The sequence below is a fragment of the Dama dama genome, chromosome 5 (genome assembly GCF_033118175.1).
Source record: "Dama dama isolate Ldn47 chromosome 5, ASM3311817v1, whole genome shotgun sequence".
Lineage (NCBI taxonomy): Eukaryota > Metazoa > Chordata > Mammalia > Artiodactyla > Cervidae > Dama > Dama dama.
Genome location: NC_083685.1, coordinates 28,092,027 through 28,108,493, shown reverse-complemented (window position 1 = coordinate 28,108,493; position 16,467 = coordinate 28,092,027). Strand labels below are relative to the sequence as shown.

Sequence of the window (16,467 nt, the reverse complement as noted above, 5' to 3'; positions counted from 1 at the left end):
TCTGAGAAGACGAGGGTGCCTTTGCTGCCCCCCTTCCCCACGCTTTAATAGAGCCAGGTTAGCCTGTTACTAGTGAAATCTCTTTCTTAGAATAAAATGATCTCTTCCACACAGTTTATGCTCAAATACAAACCAAGATTTTTATTCTACAGAATCACTCTCTCAGGGGCGGCTGCCTTTACCTGAGTCCTCATGATGACTCCTGAACCAATTCCTTTAATTTGAATCTCAAATGGCTGTCTGGGATCACAGTCTCCGCAAACAGCATCAATCCATGAAACTGACTTATGCGATCACTTTCCTCATGGTTTCAAAGCAGAGGCCGATCTACTCCTATGGGCGACCGCACGTGGTGACGTGAATGTCAACATGAACAGCCTCTAAAGACCCCGTGGGAAACTCCCAGGGAGAGCTCTAGCCATCGCTTCACCACAGGTAGATCCAGGTGCATGGCGACGTGCACATGGCTGTGACTTGGGAAATGGTTCTCAGTGACCACAGCCACGGATTCGGAAAGCCCTCAGCCCTGAACATGTGGGCTGGGGACATGGAGGTGGAGTGTCAGACATAAATTAGCAACTAAACAACAACATTTTTTATACTATTAACAGCCTGTGGCAGGCTGAATAATGCTCTCTGCCCTTGTACCCAAAGAAGTCCATGTCCTGACCCCTGGAATCTGTGAATGTCACCTTATCTAGCAAAAGGGATTTGCAGGAGGTAAAACCATCCTGGACTGTTCAGTGGGTCCTCAGTGAAATTGCAAGGGTCCTAATAAATGGGGGACAAGAAGGTCAGGCAGAAAAAGATGTGAGAGTACTAGAGGCTGAAGTGATGCCTTAGAAGTTGGAGGAAGGAGCCACGAGCCAAGAGATGCACTAGAGACTGGAAAAGGCAAAGGAAACAGCTCTTTCGAGAGCCTGGAGAAGAAACATGGCCTGGTGACACCTGGATTTTGGACATCTGACCTCCAGAAACGTGAGAGAACAAATCCGTGTTGTTTTAAGCTACTAAATTTGTGCAACTTGTTACAGTGGCCACAAGAAGCTAAGACACACCCCCACCCTCTTCTCCTTTGGTTTTTAGTCTTTAGGAAGGGGCCAATGTTTTCTGAAGCACTGTAGGAAGAGGTGAAGAATTCTCTCTCCCTTGAGCCCCAATGGACGCCTTAGCTAGTTGATCCATTGGCAGGGTGTGGCTGAGCCTGTGCTCTGGTCATGAGGGCTGCCAGTCTCAAGCTGTCCACAACCCACGTCCACATGGCACCTGAGCCATCTCTTCCAACACCAGGCAGATGATGTCACCCCTCGCTTGAAACCTGCCAGTGGCCCCACCACAGCAACAGACCCTGTGTCGTGTGCCCTCTCTGCATCATCTCAGACCCCTCCTACTCCTTTCCTTGTAAAACTCCTCCATAGACCTGCGCGTGCCTGCCTCCTTATCATGCAAGGTCAACTCAAGTGTGACTTCCTCAAGGAAACTTTTGAAGTTTGGAATCAACATATACACACCAGGGACTTCCCTGGTGGCCCAGTGGCTAAGACTACATGCTCCCAATGCAGGGGGCTGGGTTCGATCCCTGGTCAAGGTACTACATTCCACAAGCCTTGTGAAAGATCAAAGATTCCGCATGTCGTAACTAAGATCTGGCGCAACCAAGTAAATACATAACACAAAAAAACATACACATTAGAGAAGGAAATGGCAACCCACTCTAATATTCTTGCCTGGAAAATTCCCTGGTCCACGGAGTTGCAAAGAGTCGGACACAACTGAGCACCAAAGGAAAACAAACATACACATACCGGTGATATATATAAAACAGATAAACAACAAGGACCTATGCATAGCAAAGGGAACTATATTGAATATCTTGTAATAAGCTATAATGGAAAAGAATCTGAAAAGAATATATTAATATATATATGTATAACTGAATCACTTTGGTGTATACCTAAAACTAACACATTGTAAATTAGGTACATTTCAATTTTTTTAATTAAAAATAAAGTTAAAAAACAAAAATCCCAAGCACATGGTTCTCTTTGCTGTCCCACAATTACCCTCATGAACTTTTTTCTTACTTTCTTCATGTTTTTGAGCAACTCAGCTTAGGGGGCCTCCCTAAACTGCTATCTAAAATAGCAGCATGCAGCTCCACCCTTCTCTTCACCCTGCCCTTTTCTCTTCTCAACTCAGTTCTTCCTGTCCTATATTTCTGTGCTCATTGTCTGGTCCTGCAATAGAATGTAAGCCCCATGACAGCAAGGATTGTGTATGGCATCTAGCACGGTATACTTGGCATATAGTAGACCACAGTGAGAAGGAAGGAAGGATGACGCAGTGGACGCGGCGGTCTGTCCCACCCTAACACACTGCCAGTTTTGTGAGTTATCACTCTAAAGGTCTGCTCTTCTCCACACAAAGGAAACTGGATCAGAGCAGGGATCTTGTGTCTCCTGTACCCCTCATGTAAACCCCCACCTGAGAACACTGACCAGCACATTTGAGGCACTTGAATGGGTCCATCCATGGATTAATGCATCATAAAATGGTGTATATCCAGACAGTGGAATTACATAGCCATAAAAGGAGCAAAGTTCTGATACACATCAAGCATGGATGTAACTAAAAACATTATGCTAATTAAAAGAGAAGGCAGTCACAAAAGACTGCATAGTGTGTGAAACTTTTTATATGAAATATCCAGAATAGGCCAACCCATAGAGAAAGATGTAGGTTAGTGGTTCTCAGGGGCTGGGAGAAGGAGGAATGGGCAGTGACTGCATGTATATGGATTAGAGGGATCCTTTGGGGTTTATCAGAATGTCCTGAAACAATTTGTAGTAAATCTCGTGTACTTACTAAATGTGATGCACCCAGTTTTATCTACTAAAATTTAGTGAGTATAACTGAATTTATCAATACTTAGAAACCACTGAAGTGCACACAGAGTATAAACAATGTATATGGTATGTAAATAATACTTTAATAAAACTTTTATAATGTATTAGATTAGGTTTTTTTTCTTGTGTGTGGATATTCTATCAATTTAATATATAATTAGGCTCATTTGTTTCTGTTTGTTTTTATTTTTTTTACCCTCCAGCCCTTTAATTTTTATTTCCAACATTTACCTTCCAGCTCATTAGTGACATTCTAGTTCTTTGATTACCTTCTCTTTAGTTTAAATTTCCAACATTTTCTTAAATGAATTGTCTTTGAAGCCAGGACTGGGTTTTACATAGAAGGTTGTTATTTACTTTAAATCTCCATTACAATTCTAGTTTCTGTATAGTTTTTTGCTGTTTTAAAACAGGAGGAGACCATCATCTTCTCTGAGGAGCTTCTCCAGTGATTCTGGTAAGCTGCCAGATTTGGGAACTCATTGCTCTGGGCTGAATGAAGCCTGAGGAGACACTGGTGGAGATCCATAGACATCCTGTGCTGATCCTTCTTCTGACTCTGGCTGTAGGAGAGGAGACCTGAGCCATCCAGTAGCTAGTTCCCTCCCAACTCTCACAGATTTTCAAGGTGGTGAGATCTAAACTTCCTAGCTGTATTGTCCATGGATAAGAGACTGAATTCAAATGCCAGTTTCCTCATCTCAACATAATAAAGGCCATATATGACAAATTCATAGCTGACATCATTCTCAATGGTGGAAAGCTGAAAACATTCCCTCTAAGACCAGGAACAAGGCAAGGATGTCCATTGCCACCACTTTGATTCAACACGGTTTTGGAAGTCCCATCTGTCCATGTCCTCTCCTATGAAGCACCCTCCAGTGACTTCCATTGCCTAAGGAAGTTCTCATTCCTTGGAAGTTGCCCTTCCTTCCTGGCTAATACTGCTGCATCTGGGACCAGAATGCAGGCCTTCCTATTTCTTCCAGCATTCTTCATGTTCCATTTTGCTTTTTCAAATGCTGCTTAATTTCATGGTTAATAATGTGGAGGGTCTAAGGTTATTAATTCAGCCGCAACTGCTGCTAAATTTTCTGGTCTCTGGAGAAGTCAAATTCACAGGAACAGTAGCTGGCAGGCAAGTTGTGAATCCTCCCAGCGTGGGCGGCTTCCAAAAGCTGTCAGCAAGGCCGCCGCTGACCACACAGATTCACCCATAAAATGGCAACGGCTTTTCTAAGGAAAATGGTGCTTTCTAATCACGGAACCTCCCCTAAATCAGAGCTGTGGCACAAGAAAGCCCCACACACGCACCACCCTCCTGTTGCGAGCCCCTTCGGGTTGAGGTCCCAGTGGAGTGCAAAGCCATGCAGAGCCTTGGCCTAGTGTCTCTCCAACCTCCCGCTCTCTGTTTGTTTTTAAATTCAGTGTTTGTCATACCCTAATTGCTAATCTAATTATTTCCTCAGTTTCCCCCACTGGTTGTGTCATACGTGGCTGTGGTACTACATACATCAAAACCAGGAAACTGGGACTTCCCTGGTGTCTCAGTGGTAAACAGTCCGCCTGCCAGTGGGTTCCATCCCTGATCTGGGAGGACCCCATGTGCCACAGCGCAGCTAAGACCACGTGCTACAACTATTGAAGCCTGCGTGCCCTAGAACCCATGCTCTGCAACAGGAAAAGTCACCACAATGAGAAGCCCAAGAACCACAACTAGAGAGTGGCCTCCACTCGCCACATCCAGAGAAAAGCCCATACAGCAACGAAGATCCAGCACAGCCAAAAATAAAAACTAAATTAAAAAAAAAAAAAAATAGGAAACTGACACTGGTCCAGAGTGCAGGCATAGCCCTCTGTCCTTTTATCCCATGTGCAGTTTCGTGAACCCACTGCTACAATTAAGGTGCTGAACTGCTTCATCACCATGAGGACCTCCTTCACCCTACCCCTCTAGTCACACTCACCCCCACTATTCCTTGGCAACCACTAATCTCTTTTCCATCTCTGTACTTTTGTCACTTCAAGAAGGTTTTATGTGTGAGATCCTATCATACAATATAATTCCTTTGGATATTTGTTTCCTTCCTCAGCTTAATGTTGATGAGATGCCTATGAGATTCATCCAAGTTGTTGGCTGTATCAAAAAAGTAAGTCTCTAACATATGAATCTTCAAGTTGCAAAGTTCCAAATATGCAAACGTGTGTTCACATATCCAACCATAGAAGTTAACCCCATGTCTGGCATGTATTGTCACGTGTGTGCATCGTCTACAAGTGTTGTGCTCATGTGTACTTCACCAGACAGCACTGTACAGAGTACAGTAGTGCATTATCTTTATTTCAAGCCCAGGATGTCCAGAAGCAAGCATAAAAGCTGTGGCAATGTAGTCGGTACTGGTAAGAAGCACCAAGCAACAATGATGGAAACAAGAGGTGAAAACAACTGGGAGAGTGGAGCTAGGCGAAATGATGGTAGACTTCACTCATTCTTATAACATTAATCATTTAACCACTGGCACGATTCTAAAGAACAAGGACAAGATCACAGAACAGGTGAAGTCTGCTGTGTCAACGACATCGAAAATAATATCAAAGAAGCATGGAAAAATAATGGAGGAGATGGAGAAACTTCTCGGTGTGCCGGAAATGGCAAGAGGGTTTTCTTTATTTGAGGAGGCACCGTTAGTTGTTGAGACACTGGACTCAAACATAGAACAGTGCATGAAGATTGCAGCCACCGTTCAGAATGCAATCTAGTGCTACTGTGCCATCTATGACAAGAAAAAAAGGACTACTACCCAGACATTACTGGCATCATTTTTTTTTCCCCAGGAAGGCAGATAGAATTGAATGAATCCTGCAAAGAACCAGAACCTGTGCTTCAGCATTAGGTGTCACTGAAATTGCAGCTTGCCCTTCAACTCCACCTCCTCTTCCTCCTCCAGTCAATAGCTCTTCTTGTCTGTTCACTTGATGCCAACCCCTGTCTGTCAGCCGTTGTACTGTACTACTGTACTTTTAAAGGTACTTCATTGTAAAATTTTAAATATTTTCTTATTTTTTGTGTGTTTGCTTTTTTATGTATTATTTATGTAAAGAAATGAAAGTGAAAGAAAGTGAAGTTGCTCAGTCATGTCTGACTCTTTGCAACCCCATGGACTGTAGCCTGCCAGGCTCCTCCACCCAATGGATTTTCCAGGCAAGAGTACTGGAGCGGGTTGCCATTTCCTTCTCTAGAGGATCTTCCTGACCCAGGGATTGAACCCGGGTCTCCTGAATTGCAGGCAGACTCTACCATCTGAGCCACAGGGAAGGATTATTATTTGTGTAATCAATATTATAAACCAATTACAGGACAGTACTATGTGGCTGATTGTGTTAATTAGGTACCTAGCCTAACTTTGTCAAACTCACAAATAAATTGAACTTACAAACAAAACTTGTTGTATATAGGGGACTTACACTATACTGACAATGAACATGTGGAAAGCAAAATTTAAAACAAAATATCATTTATAACCACTCCAAAGAAAATGAAATACTTAAGTACAAACTTTGGGCTTCCCTGGTGGCTCAGATAGTAAAGAATCTGCCTGTAATTTGGGAGACCTGGGTTCGATCCCTGGGTTGGGAAGATCCCCTGGAGGAGGGCATGGCTACCCACTCCAGTATTCTTGCCTGGAGAATCCCCATGGACAGAGGAGCCTGTTGGGCTACAGTCCACGGGGTTGAAAAGAGTTGGACATGACTGAGCGACTAAGCACACAAGGTATAAACTTTAACAAAACATGTTTAGGACATGTATGCTGAAAAGTATAAAATACTGATGGAAGAAATCAAAGATCTAAATAAAAGAAGAGACATACCACATCCATGGGTTGAAAGACTCAACATAGTAAAGATGCCAGTTCTCCACAAATTGATTTATTATAGTTTAAATGCAATTCCTATCAAAATCCCAGGAAGGATTTTTGTAGAGACAGACAATTTTTGTAGAGATAGAGTTTCTTCTAAAATTTATATGAAAGGACATGGGTCCTAGAATAGCTAGAACAGTCACAAAAAAGTAAAGTGTGAGGAATCATCTCCCCCATATTATGGCTGTTGTAAAGCTACCATGGTGGAGACTGTGGTATTGGTGGAGAGAGAGGCATGTCAACCAATGGAACAGGGCAGAGAACCCTGATAGAGCCAACAAGAATCCAAATGACTTTTGACAATGTGCTAAAGCAAGTTAACGGGGGAAGGATAGACTTCTCAATGAACAGTCTGAAACAATTTGATTGTTGTTGTTGTTTGTTGTTCAATCACTAAGTCATGTCTGACTCTTTGCAACACCATGGACTGCAGCACGTCAGACTTTCTTGTTCTTCACTATCTCCTGGAGTTTGCTCAAATTCATGTCCACTGAGTCAGTGATACTATCTAACCGTCTCATCCTCTGTTGCCCTCTTCTCCTTTTGTCTTCAATCTTTTCCAGAATTAGGGTCTTTTCCAATAGGTTGGCTCTTTATAGCAGGTGGCCAAAGCATTGGAGCTTTAGCAACAGCATCAGCCCTTCTAATGAATATTCAGGATTGATCTCCTTTAGGATTTACTGATTTGCTCTCCTTGCAATCCAAGGGACTCTCAAGAGTCTTCCGTAGCAATACAATTTGAAAGCATCAATTCTTTGGTGCTGAGCCTTCTTTATGGTCCAACTCTCACATCCATACATAACTAGTGGAAAAGCCATAGCTTTGACTATTCGGACCTTTGTCAGCAAACTGATGGTTCTGCTTTTTAATACACTGTCTAGGTTTGTCATAGCTTTCCTTCCAAGGAACAGGGGTCTTTTAATTTCATGATTATAGTCACCATCCCCAGTGATTTCAGAGCCCCAAAAAATAAAATCTGTCACTGTTTCCACTTTTTCACCTTCTTTTTGCCATGAAGTGATGTGAGTAGATGCTATGATCCTTGTTTTTTGAATGTTGAGTTTTAAACCAACTTTTTTTACTCTCCTCTTTCATTCTCATCAAAAGGCTCTTTATTTCCTCTTCCCTTTCTGCCATTAGAGTTGTATCATCTGCGTATCAGAGGTTGTTGATATTTCTGTCATCAATCTTGATTCCAGTTTGTAATTCATCCTGCCTGGCATTTCATATGATGTACTCCGCATGTAAGTTAAGTAAACAAGGTGGCAGTACGCGGCCTTGTCATATTCCTTCCCTGGTTTTGAATGGTTCATTGTTCCATGTCCTGTTCTAACTGCTGCTTCTTGACATGCATACAGGCTTCCTAGGAGACAGGTAAGGTTGTCTGGTATTCCCATCTCTTTAAGAATTTTCCACATTTTCTATGATCCACATAGTCAAAGGTTTTCATGCAGTCATTGAAGCAGAAATAGATGTTTTACTAGAATTCCCTTGTTTTCTCTATGATTCAACAAACATTGACAATCTGATCTCTGGTTCCTCTGCCTTTCCTAACCCAGCTTGTACATCTAGAAGCTCTCAGTTCACACACTGCTGAAGCCTAACTTGAAAGACTTTGTTGTTGTTTTAACTTGAAAGATTTTGAGCATAACCTTACCAGCATGAGAAATGAGTGTAATTGTACAATAGTTTGAACATTCTTTGAGATTGGAATGAAAACTGACCTTTTGCAGTCCTGTGCCCACTGCTGAATTTTCCATATTTGCTGACATATTGAGTGCAGCTATTTTATATCCATGGACAAAAAAAGAAAGGAAAGAACCTTTACCTCATGCCCTATGCCAACAATTCTTTCTTTCTTTCTTTCTTCCTTTTTATTTTGACTGCTTTGGGTCTTTGTTAGGCTTCCCTGGTGGCTCAGACAGTTAAGAATCTGTCTGCCATGCAGGAGACTCAGGTTCAATCCCTGGGTCAGGAAGATCCCCTGGCAAACAGAATGGTTACCTACTCGAGTATTCTTGCCTGGAGAATTCCATGGACAGAGGAACCTAGCAGGCTACAGTCCATAGGGTAGCAAAGAGTTGGACAGAACTGAGCGAATGTTTCAGTCAATGAGTCTTCGTTGCAGCAGATGGCCTCTTCTTTGCGGTGCACAGGCTTTCTCTAGCTGCGGCAAGCAGAGCCACTCTCTAGATGTGGCTTTCAGACTTCTCTTGTTGCTGAGGGAGGGCTCAGTAGTTGTTGGGGGCGGGGAGGGAGTTGTTTCACTGCACACGTGAGATCTTAGTCCCTCAACCAGGGATGGGATCTGCTGCCCCCTACATTGGAAGGGAAGAGTCTTAACCACCGGAATTCTGGGAAAGTCCACGAGTCTCTTGCATTTGTACCTGAAAGATAAGGACTAGCGTTGTGGAGGGTTTAGAAGAGGGACAGCGGCCAGCACCACCACCTCCACCCACATTGACCCAAGCCCACCAGGGTGTTACGAGCAATGCCGCCAATAAGGTAGAGGCGGGGCCAGAACGACCATGCCCAAACACTGATAGCTGGGGCGGGGCGGGGCGGGGGCGGGACCGGAGCTTGGCCACGCCACTTCCGCCGGAAGCTTAGCTGCCCGGATTCCTGTTGGAGTTGGTCCGGCAAGTCTGGGAGCTGCGTTTCTGAAAAGGAAAGGCGCCCCAGATTTACTTTCTGAAATCATTTTTGGACCAGTTTTGAGTGGGCTCTATCCAGACCTTGAGGTTGAAGCAGTCCCCACCCGTGGGCGGCTGCGGGCTAGCAGAAAGTCACCTTCTGTCTTGCGGAACGGAGGCACTGCGTACAAGCTGTTTCCGGGGGGGCCAGATTACGTCGTTGCACCGCGCTCCGCCCCTCGAGGGGCCACGTCTCCACCAGAGCTGCCGGGCCGGGCGTTCGCCGCGGCTTACGCACCACAGGGGTGAGGGTCGCGGGGTGGTGCCTGGGTAGGAGCGCTGGTCGCGAAGGGCGCGAGAATCCAGGGAACCGCAGCACAGTCGGGGTATGGGCTGGGAGAAGGGCGGCGGGGCCCGAGCGGACGGGGAGGCCGACCTCAACTCTGTGTCGAGCGGCAACGCCCCGCGCTAGTCTGGCTCCTCACCGTTGTTAGCCTCCGGGCCTGGAAGCTGGCTTGTGCAGCTGTTAGGGAACTGGATTCATAAATAAACATACATTCGAGCCCTTCCGGAGCTCTGTCCACCCGTGCCAGGGAGAGGTATGTTCAGGGGTACCCGCAGCTGCTGTTGGAGCTGCTGAGAAACAGCTCTTGTCCTTTTGCAGAAGTTATGTCAAGATGACATGCGTGATATCCTGTCGGGTGGTTAGTGTGAAGCCTGTTCTAAAGAACGCGTGTGATCTCAGCGTCTCAGTCCACCTCGATTCCATCTCGATCCTGGGTGCTTAGAGGCGTTTCACCGGTGCAGTAATACTTTTCCAGAGGTAGTGAGGCCAGGCGTTGTCACTAGTGTGCAGGTGTTGCGTGAACAGCTCCGCCTTCATTCAACAACTGTTGGTCGTGTGATGGGCAACATTCATTGTAGGTCCTGGAATCCAGAGCTGAAATCGTGTCAGCATCCCTGCTGTCACTGAGCTTACGTCGTAGTGGAAGATAAATGAGACATTGTTTAGAGAGTATTAGGCGGTGCTTGGGGTGGGTCTGTAGGAAAGCCTGTCCGCGAAGGTGACTTTTGAGCTAAGGCTTCTATGACAAGAAATTAGTCATGAAAAACGGTGGGATAAGAGTGTTTCAAGCAGAATGAACAACAAGTGTGAAGACCCCGAGGGAGGAGTAAGTCTGATGTTCTTCGAGAAGTATGGCAAATGTTTAATGAAAAAGGAAGAAAGTGATAAGGGACAAGGATGCAGTGTGGGGAGGGGCCAGATGATATGCAGTTTCCTAGTTCAGGGTAAGAGGCTTAGATTTTATTGTCAGTGTGATTGGAAACCACTGGGACATTGTAAGCTATTTACAGGTGACTCATGGGTTTGTTTTTTTACTTTTTAAATTGTTCCTTAAATATTGCAAACATAACTTTTTATTGGAGTGATGGCCTTCAGTTACAATGGACCTTGAATGGCAAGAAAAGGAAATAAAAATCATCTAACATTACTCAGATTCTAAAGTAGCCTTTTTTTTTTAAAGCCCATTGCCTTAAGCAGCAGTATAGTTTTTTAACTTTTAAGTATAGTTAACTTACAATCTTATGTTAGTTTCAGGTGTATAACATAGTAATTTGATGGGTGTTTTTTTGTTATTGTTGTTTTGTTTTTTTTTTTTAATTTTCTTGTTTTTTTGGGTCACACCCTGAGGCGTGCGTGTGAGATCCCCAACCAGGGATCGAATCCGTGCCTCCTGCAGTGGAAGCATGAGTCATAACCACTGGATGACCAGGGTCCTGATGTTTTTGTAGATTACACTCTACATTCCATACAAGGTTATTATAAAATACTGGCTGTATTCTCTGTGCTGTACATTGCATCCTTGTAACTTATTTATACCTAGTCTCTCTCAATTCCCTTTATCTACTTTGCCCATCCCCCTTCCCTTCTCCTCTCTGGTAACCAGTAGTTTGTATCTCCGAGTCTGTTTCGTTTTTATTTGTTCTGTTTTTTAGATTCCGCAAGTGATAACATACAATGTTTGACTTTTTCTGTCCGACTTCTTTCACTGAGCATAATGCTCTTCACGTTTATCAATGTTGTCACAAGTGGCAAAATTTTGTTCTTTTTTTATGGCTGAGTAATATTACAGAGTGTGTGTCTGTGTGTGTGTACACCGTATCTTCTTTATCCAAACAGTATACTTTCTTGAATGAGAATATCTTCAGTTGGCTTTTACCTGTTGATTTTGGTAAGCAACAATTGAAGGAAAAAGTAACGCTAATAATAACAGCTGTCATTTATTGAAGTCATGGGGCGTGTGCCTTGTTGCACTTAATCCTGGCACAGGTTTTTTGGTCTTTTTCTCGTCTTACTGATGGGATCAGCATCTAAGAGTGGTTAAGAAACCTGCCCAGGATCTCACAGCTGAGTGTGGAGGACTCAGGACCTGAAGCCAAGATGTCTGATGCCTGAGTCTGTTCTTTACATTACACTGCTCTGCAGTGACATGAGACTTTCTGGGTTTTCACTTTGGCCATGCTCTGTTGTTGTTGTTTTTGGTTTGTTTGTTTGTTTGTTTGGGATGTGCTGCATGGCTTGCGGGATCTTAGTTCCCCAGCCAGGGATCAAACCTATGACCTCGGCAATGAAAGAGCAAAGTCCTAACCACTGGACCGCCATGGAATTCCCATGCTCTGATGTTTCTAAATTGCCAGTAGGAACATCTTAAGATGGAGTAGATGGACCTGTTGATGTGCTTATATCAGATCTAAGTAATCTGCTGTCTGGGGGAAGTTGGAGATCACATAGTTTCCTGAGATGGTAGTTTCTCAATCTGAAGTCTCTTAATGTCAGACAGCAGTGAACCTAGAGTTACATACTTTTTGAAGTTCTAAGTGATACCTTTGCTTATCTCTTCCCTCCGGGAAACACAGAATGCAGGTGGTCAGAAATGGTACTGTGATTAGACTGATCTGTGTTTTTTTAAATCACAAAATGGAGTGCATGTTACTAATAACAGCTTCCTTGTGATGTACTCCCAGCTCTCTAACCCTCCTTGTCCTGTTTTTGTCAGCAGTCTGAAATAATGAGGCCTGGATGACTGAGTCATGCTAAGTAAGGATGAGGCTGAGGATACTTGGAGAATGCCAGTGTATTATGGATAGGGGGACGTGTCCCTTCCCCAGAGACTGCTTCTGGTGTTCTGTGAATCCCGTCTCTTGTCTGGCTTCTGGCAGAGCTGCATGTGAACAGGAGCCACCTTCATAAGTTACCAGAACAAGTCACAGTCACAGGGTCTCCAGGGCTGCACCATTCATCTCAAGGGGTGGGGCTGGGGGCGGCAGTTAGGGCTCCTTGGGAATTAGAAGACTTCTTGTTTAGCAAGAAATCCAAATAAAGGCAAGCAAATGCACGGACTATGCATTGGTATTAGGCTTAAACAGCCTGACACATTTCTCTCTGTCTTTGGTGTACCTTCCTCAGTGGACACAAACATCTCGGCCAGTGCTCTCTTTCCTGCGTAGTGTCAGGGTCAGGTGTTGTCACTGCTTGCCTCAGTAACACATTCCCTGTGGCTCCTTAGATGCTTCTCTGACCTGTGGCCATTTAATGCTGCTCTCCCAGTTTGTAGCTCCCAGGTGTTCTTTGCCCTCCCAGAACTGTGACTCCCAACTGCGTTGAGTAGTAGAGTTATTCTATATTTGACAAAGCATTGTGGATATTCAAAGATGCAAATACTGTATCATTTTGTTTTTGAACCACTAGCTTGGTTGCTAAGGACTAGGACTTGGTGGAGGCAAGTGACTTATTGGTGGTGGAGGCAGAGACTTATTTGTCAGTAGCCTACATTGATCACCACTCTGTGTAGGGGATGTTCGAGGGGGTAGGGGCAGACCTGGAATGGTGATTTCTGTGTCTAGGATCTTACAGGGTGATGGAAGAGATAGGCACACCCGCAATTGTGGAGTGATATTCACCGACTCAATGGGCATTAGTTTGGGTAAACTCCGGGAGTTGGTGATGGACAGGGAGGCCTGCCGTGCTGCGGTTCATGGGGTCGCAAAGAGTTGGACACGACTGAGGAACTGAACTGAACTGATGCATGCAGGGGTATCATGATGGCAGGGAGGAGTGCTTTACCTGAGACCAAGGAGACTTGAGAGCAGTGCCTAATGGCAGACATGGAAGGATCCAGGGGGATTTGCCTGCTGGTCAAAGGGAAAAGGGCATTGGCAACAAAGGGACCCACTCTGAAAAGCACTTATCTGTTGTTGTTACCCTCTCAGGCAGGCATCTTAGGGAGCATGTGATGATGTAGGCAGCTTCACCCCACCCCCACAAGACAGAAACAAAGACATTTCAAAGCAAAATGCAAATGTCTTCCTTTGTTAAGGAGCATCTTAGGATGGCCGGCACATACTGTACACCATAGGCAGGGACAGTTGATTCCACAGCCCACTGTGTGTGTCCCAGCCCGACCATCTGTAGTCACCTGTCTGTGAAGTGAAGCCTGCAGTAAGGGGACAGCCTGGGTGTGCCCTTGCCTGGCCTTGCGGGCATCACCTCCTCTGTGGTGTCACTCTGGCCAGCTTACCACCAGCTGTGCCTATGGAGTGAGGGCAGGCTCAGCAGGTGTCACAGTGGTGTCATGTGCAGCTAAGTCCCTGTGAGACGGTGATTTTCAGAGGGACCTGTGGACTGACCTGTTTGTCTACCCACCCTGCAACCTGGAAAGTGTCTCTGTGGATGAAAGAGGTTACCGAATATTGTAGAGACAGAAACTAAGTTGAGACCTCATTGCACATAGGATCATATTTGGTTGACCTTGGTACCTCCCTTCAGACATCATTTCAGTCCTCAAATATTTCCTCACACCAGGCACCATGAGCCAGCAGCACCCGGTACTTATTGATTAACTACATTGGATTGTAGCTATTCATGTTTTCACTCAATTCTATCTCTGGTCCTTTCAAGTACAGTCTTAGTACTAGCTCTGCACTTAATAGTAGACATAGGACATCCCCCAGCAGTCCACTGGTTAGGCCTGCATACTTCCAGTGCTGAGGGCCTGGGTTCAATCCCTGGTTGGGGAACTAAGATCCTGCAAGCCATGATGCCACCAAAAAGTCGGCATAGCCTTTTTATATTCATAACAACACTTATTAATCCATGATGTTGCTGGCCTGTCAGGTGCTAGACAGCAGAGGAAAATGTGTGGATGATTGAAGCTGCAGGCCAAACACTGCTGGGTTCCCATCACTAGGTGTTCACATGTTGTGCCAGCCACTAAGGGCTGCCTGTTCATGGGTGACAGGGAGACAGAGAACTGTGGAGAAACAGTATCGTCCAGTGAGAGTCCAGCTGTTGCTTAGGCTCTTTTCAAAAACATCTATGTGACGTTTGGAAGCCGCGGAGAAAAGTCCTGTAAATTTTTGTCCTGGAACCTGTGAAACACCAAACAGTACATAGGATAATATGAAGTCTTATCTTCAAGGAAGTAAATGCTACCATTTCTGCAGAATAACAGCAGCACCATATCTGTTGAGGAGGAAACGAGGTGATAATATCCTCATTACACTTCAAAAGCAGTAACCAGTTGCCAGGCTTTGGGCTCCCTTCAATTCAGCTTGGCAGAACAAGCTGAAAGATAGCAGATCTTGTGAGAAATGAAGAATGTGTCTGGTCACCTGCGTGAGGTCCTTTCTCTGCCCCCCATACCCCAGTGGCTGTTTTCCCTGTGTCCTTGTCCCCCCATGCTTCCTCCGTTAGTGTCCAGTTTACCATGCTCCATGCTGTTACATCTTCCTTGTTGACCTCTGGTTCTGAGACATGGCCTGGGCTCTGACATGCCGGGTCTCCTGGGAGAGGAGCATGTGGGCCCTGTGAGCATGTGGGCCTCTGTGTCCAATACTAAAGCCACTGGCCACATGCGCTGTTTACATACAAGTCAGTTAAGTTTAAATAAATAAAGACTCGGCTCCTCAGTCATCCAAGCCCCACTCCCAGCTCTGCGGATTACATTGTTGATGGAGGAGCTTCTCACCCTGGTGGGGGATAGTTTTCAGCAGTCATCAGTGCAGATGGCCTTCAGGGATGGGCCAGATGGGTTTGGGTCAGTTTTTTATCCTCAAAAAATAGGATGCTGTAGGTGCTCAAAGATTATTTGTTGTATGAATATATTTATTTTACAGATGCACGTTGGGAACCAAATGTTAGTCTTGGACTTGTTACTTCAAATCTGACAAATGAAGTTTCATAATACCTTCTTTCTCTTTTTATTCCTGTCAGGTATCATGCATGATATCACCCGGTTTGATTTCAGGCCATCTGTGAGACTGTAAATCTCTTCCCCAAAATGGCAAACCTAGTGTGGTCTGTCCCAGGAGCTTTTGGCCGTTGCTGATGGCAGAAACTGAACTCGCTCCCAGTTCACTTGTAGCCTCTGAGTGTCAGCCCAGCCCGTGTCACCCTGACCATGGACAGTGCGGCGGCTATGCAGGAGGGCCTGGTGGAGGACAGATCCGGCAGTGGCACCTCGGGTCAACCTGAGGGCCCCCCAAGGCCCCCTGGCTCACTGGCGCCGCTGGATCAGTGGGACGAAGCCCAGTGTAAGTTGCCAGTTACTCTGTGTTCTGCTCACACCTTACCTTTAAACAGGAGAACAGGTCGTCTTGCCTTTGGAAGAAGACAGTGGCGTCTAAGAGCTTAATGAACTTTATAATTCATTCAGAGTGTGTTCTTATGTATTTTTTTTTTTAGTTGAGGCCAACCTTTATTCAAACACCATGCGTGTTAAATGAAATGGGAACTTTCTGGGGCTTTCTGCTCCAGAGGGACCGAGCTGCATGGTTTACCCATAAAGCTTATGCAGATCTTCACTGACACATCACTGTCCCCTGCCTAACATTCTACCTTTTTGGTTGGTTGGTTGTCAGATTTCTACTAACTGGAAAGTGTGCCACTAGTGATCTGAGGATTACGGGATCACATTTCCATGTTAGCTAGTGGGTTATTCGTGTGTT

The 16,467-nt window shown here is 45.0% G+C and overlaps 1 protein-coding gene across 5 annotated transcripts in view; it reads left to right on the top strand.

The window, feature by feature from the left end:
• The first annotated feature begins 9,618 nt into the window (after positions 1 to 9,618).
• GOLGA3 (golgin A3) overlaps positions 9,619 to 16,467 on the top strand; it is a 45,412-nt gene continuing 38,563 nt past the window's right edge. For 2 of the 5 annotated variants that reach the window (XM_061142210.1, XM_061142205.1), the window contains exons 1-2: positions 9,619 to 9,764; positions 15,734 to 16,053. In XM_061142210.1, coding sequence (XP_060998193.1) covers positions 15,921 to 16,053 — 133 coding nt within the window. In that variant the 5' untranslated portion in view covers positions 9,619 to 9,764; positions 15,734 to 15,920. Of the gene's footprint in view, positions 9,765 to 9,873; positions 10,059 to 10,115; positions 10,632 to 13,133; positions 15,003 to 15,733; positions 16,054 to 16,467 lie in introns of those variants that run through there. The other 3 variants (XM_061142208.1, XM_061142209.1, XM_061142206.1) reach the window with 3 other exon arrangements.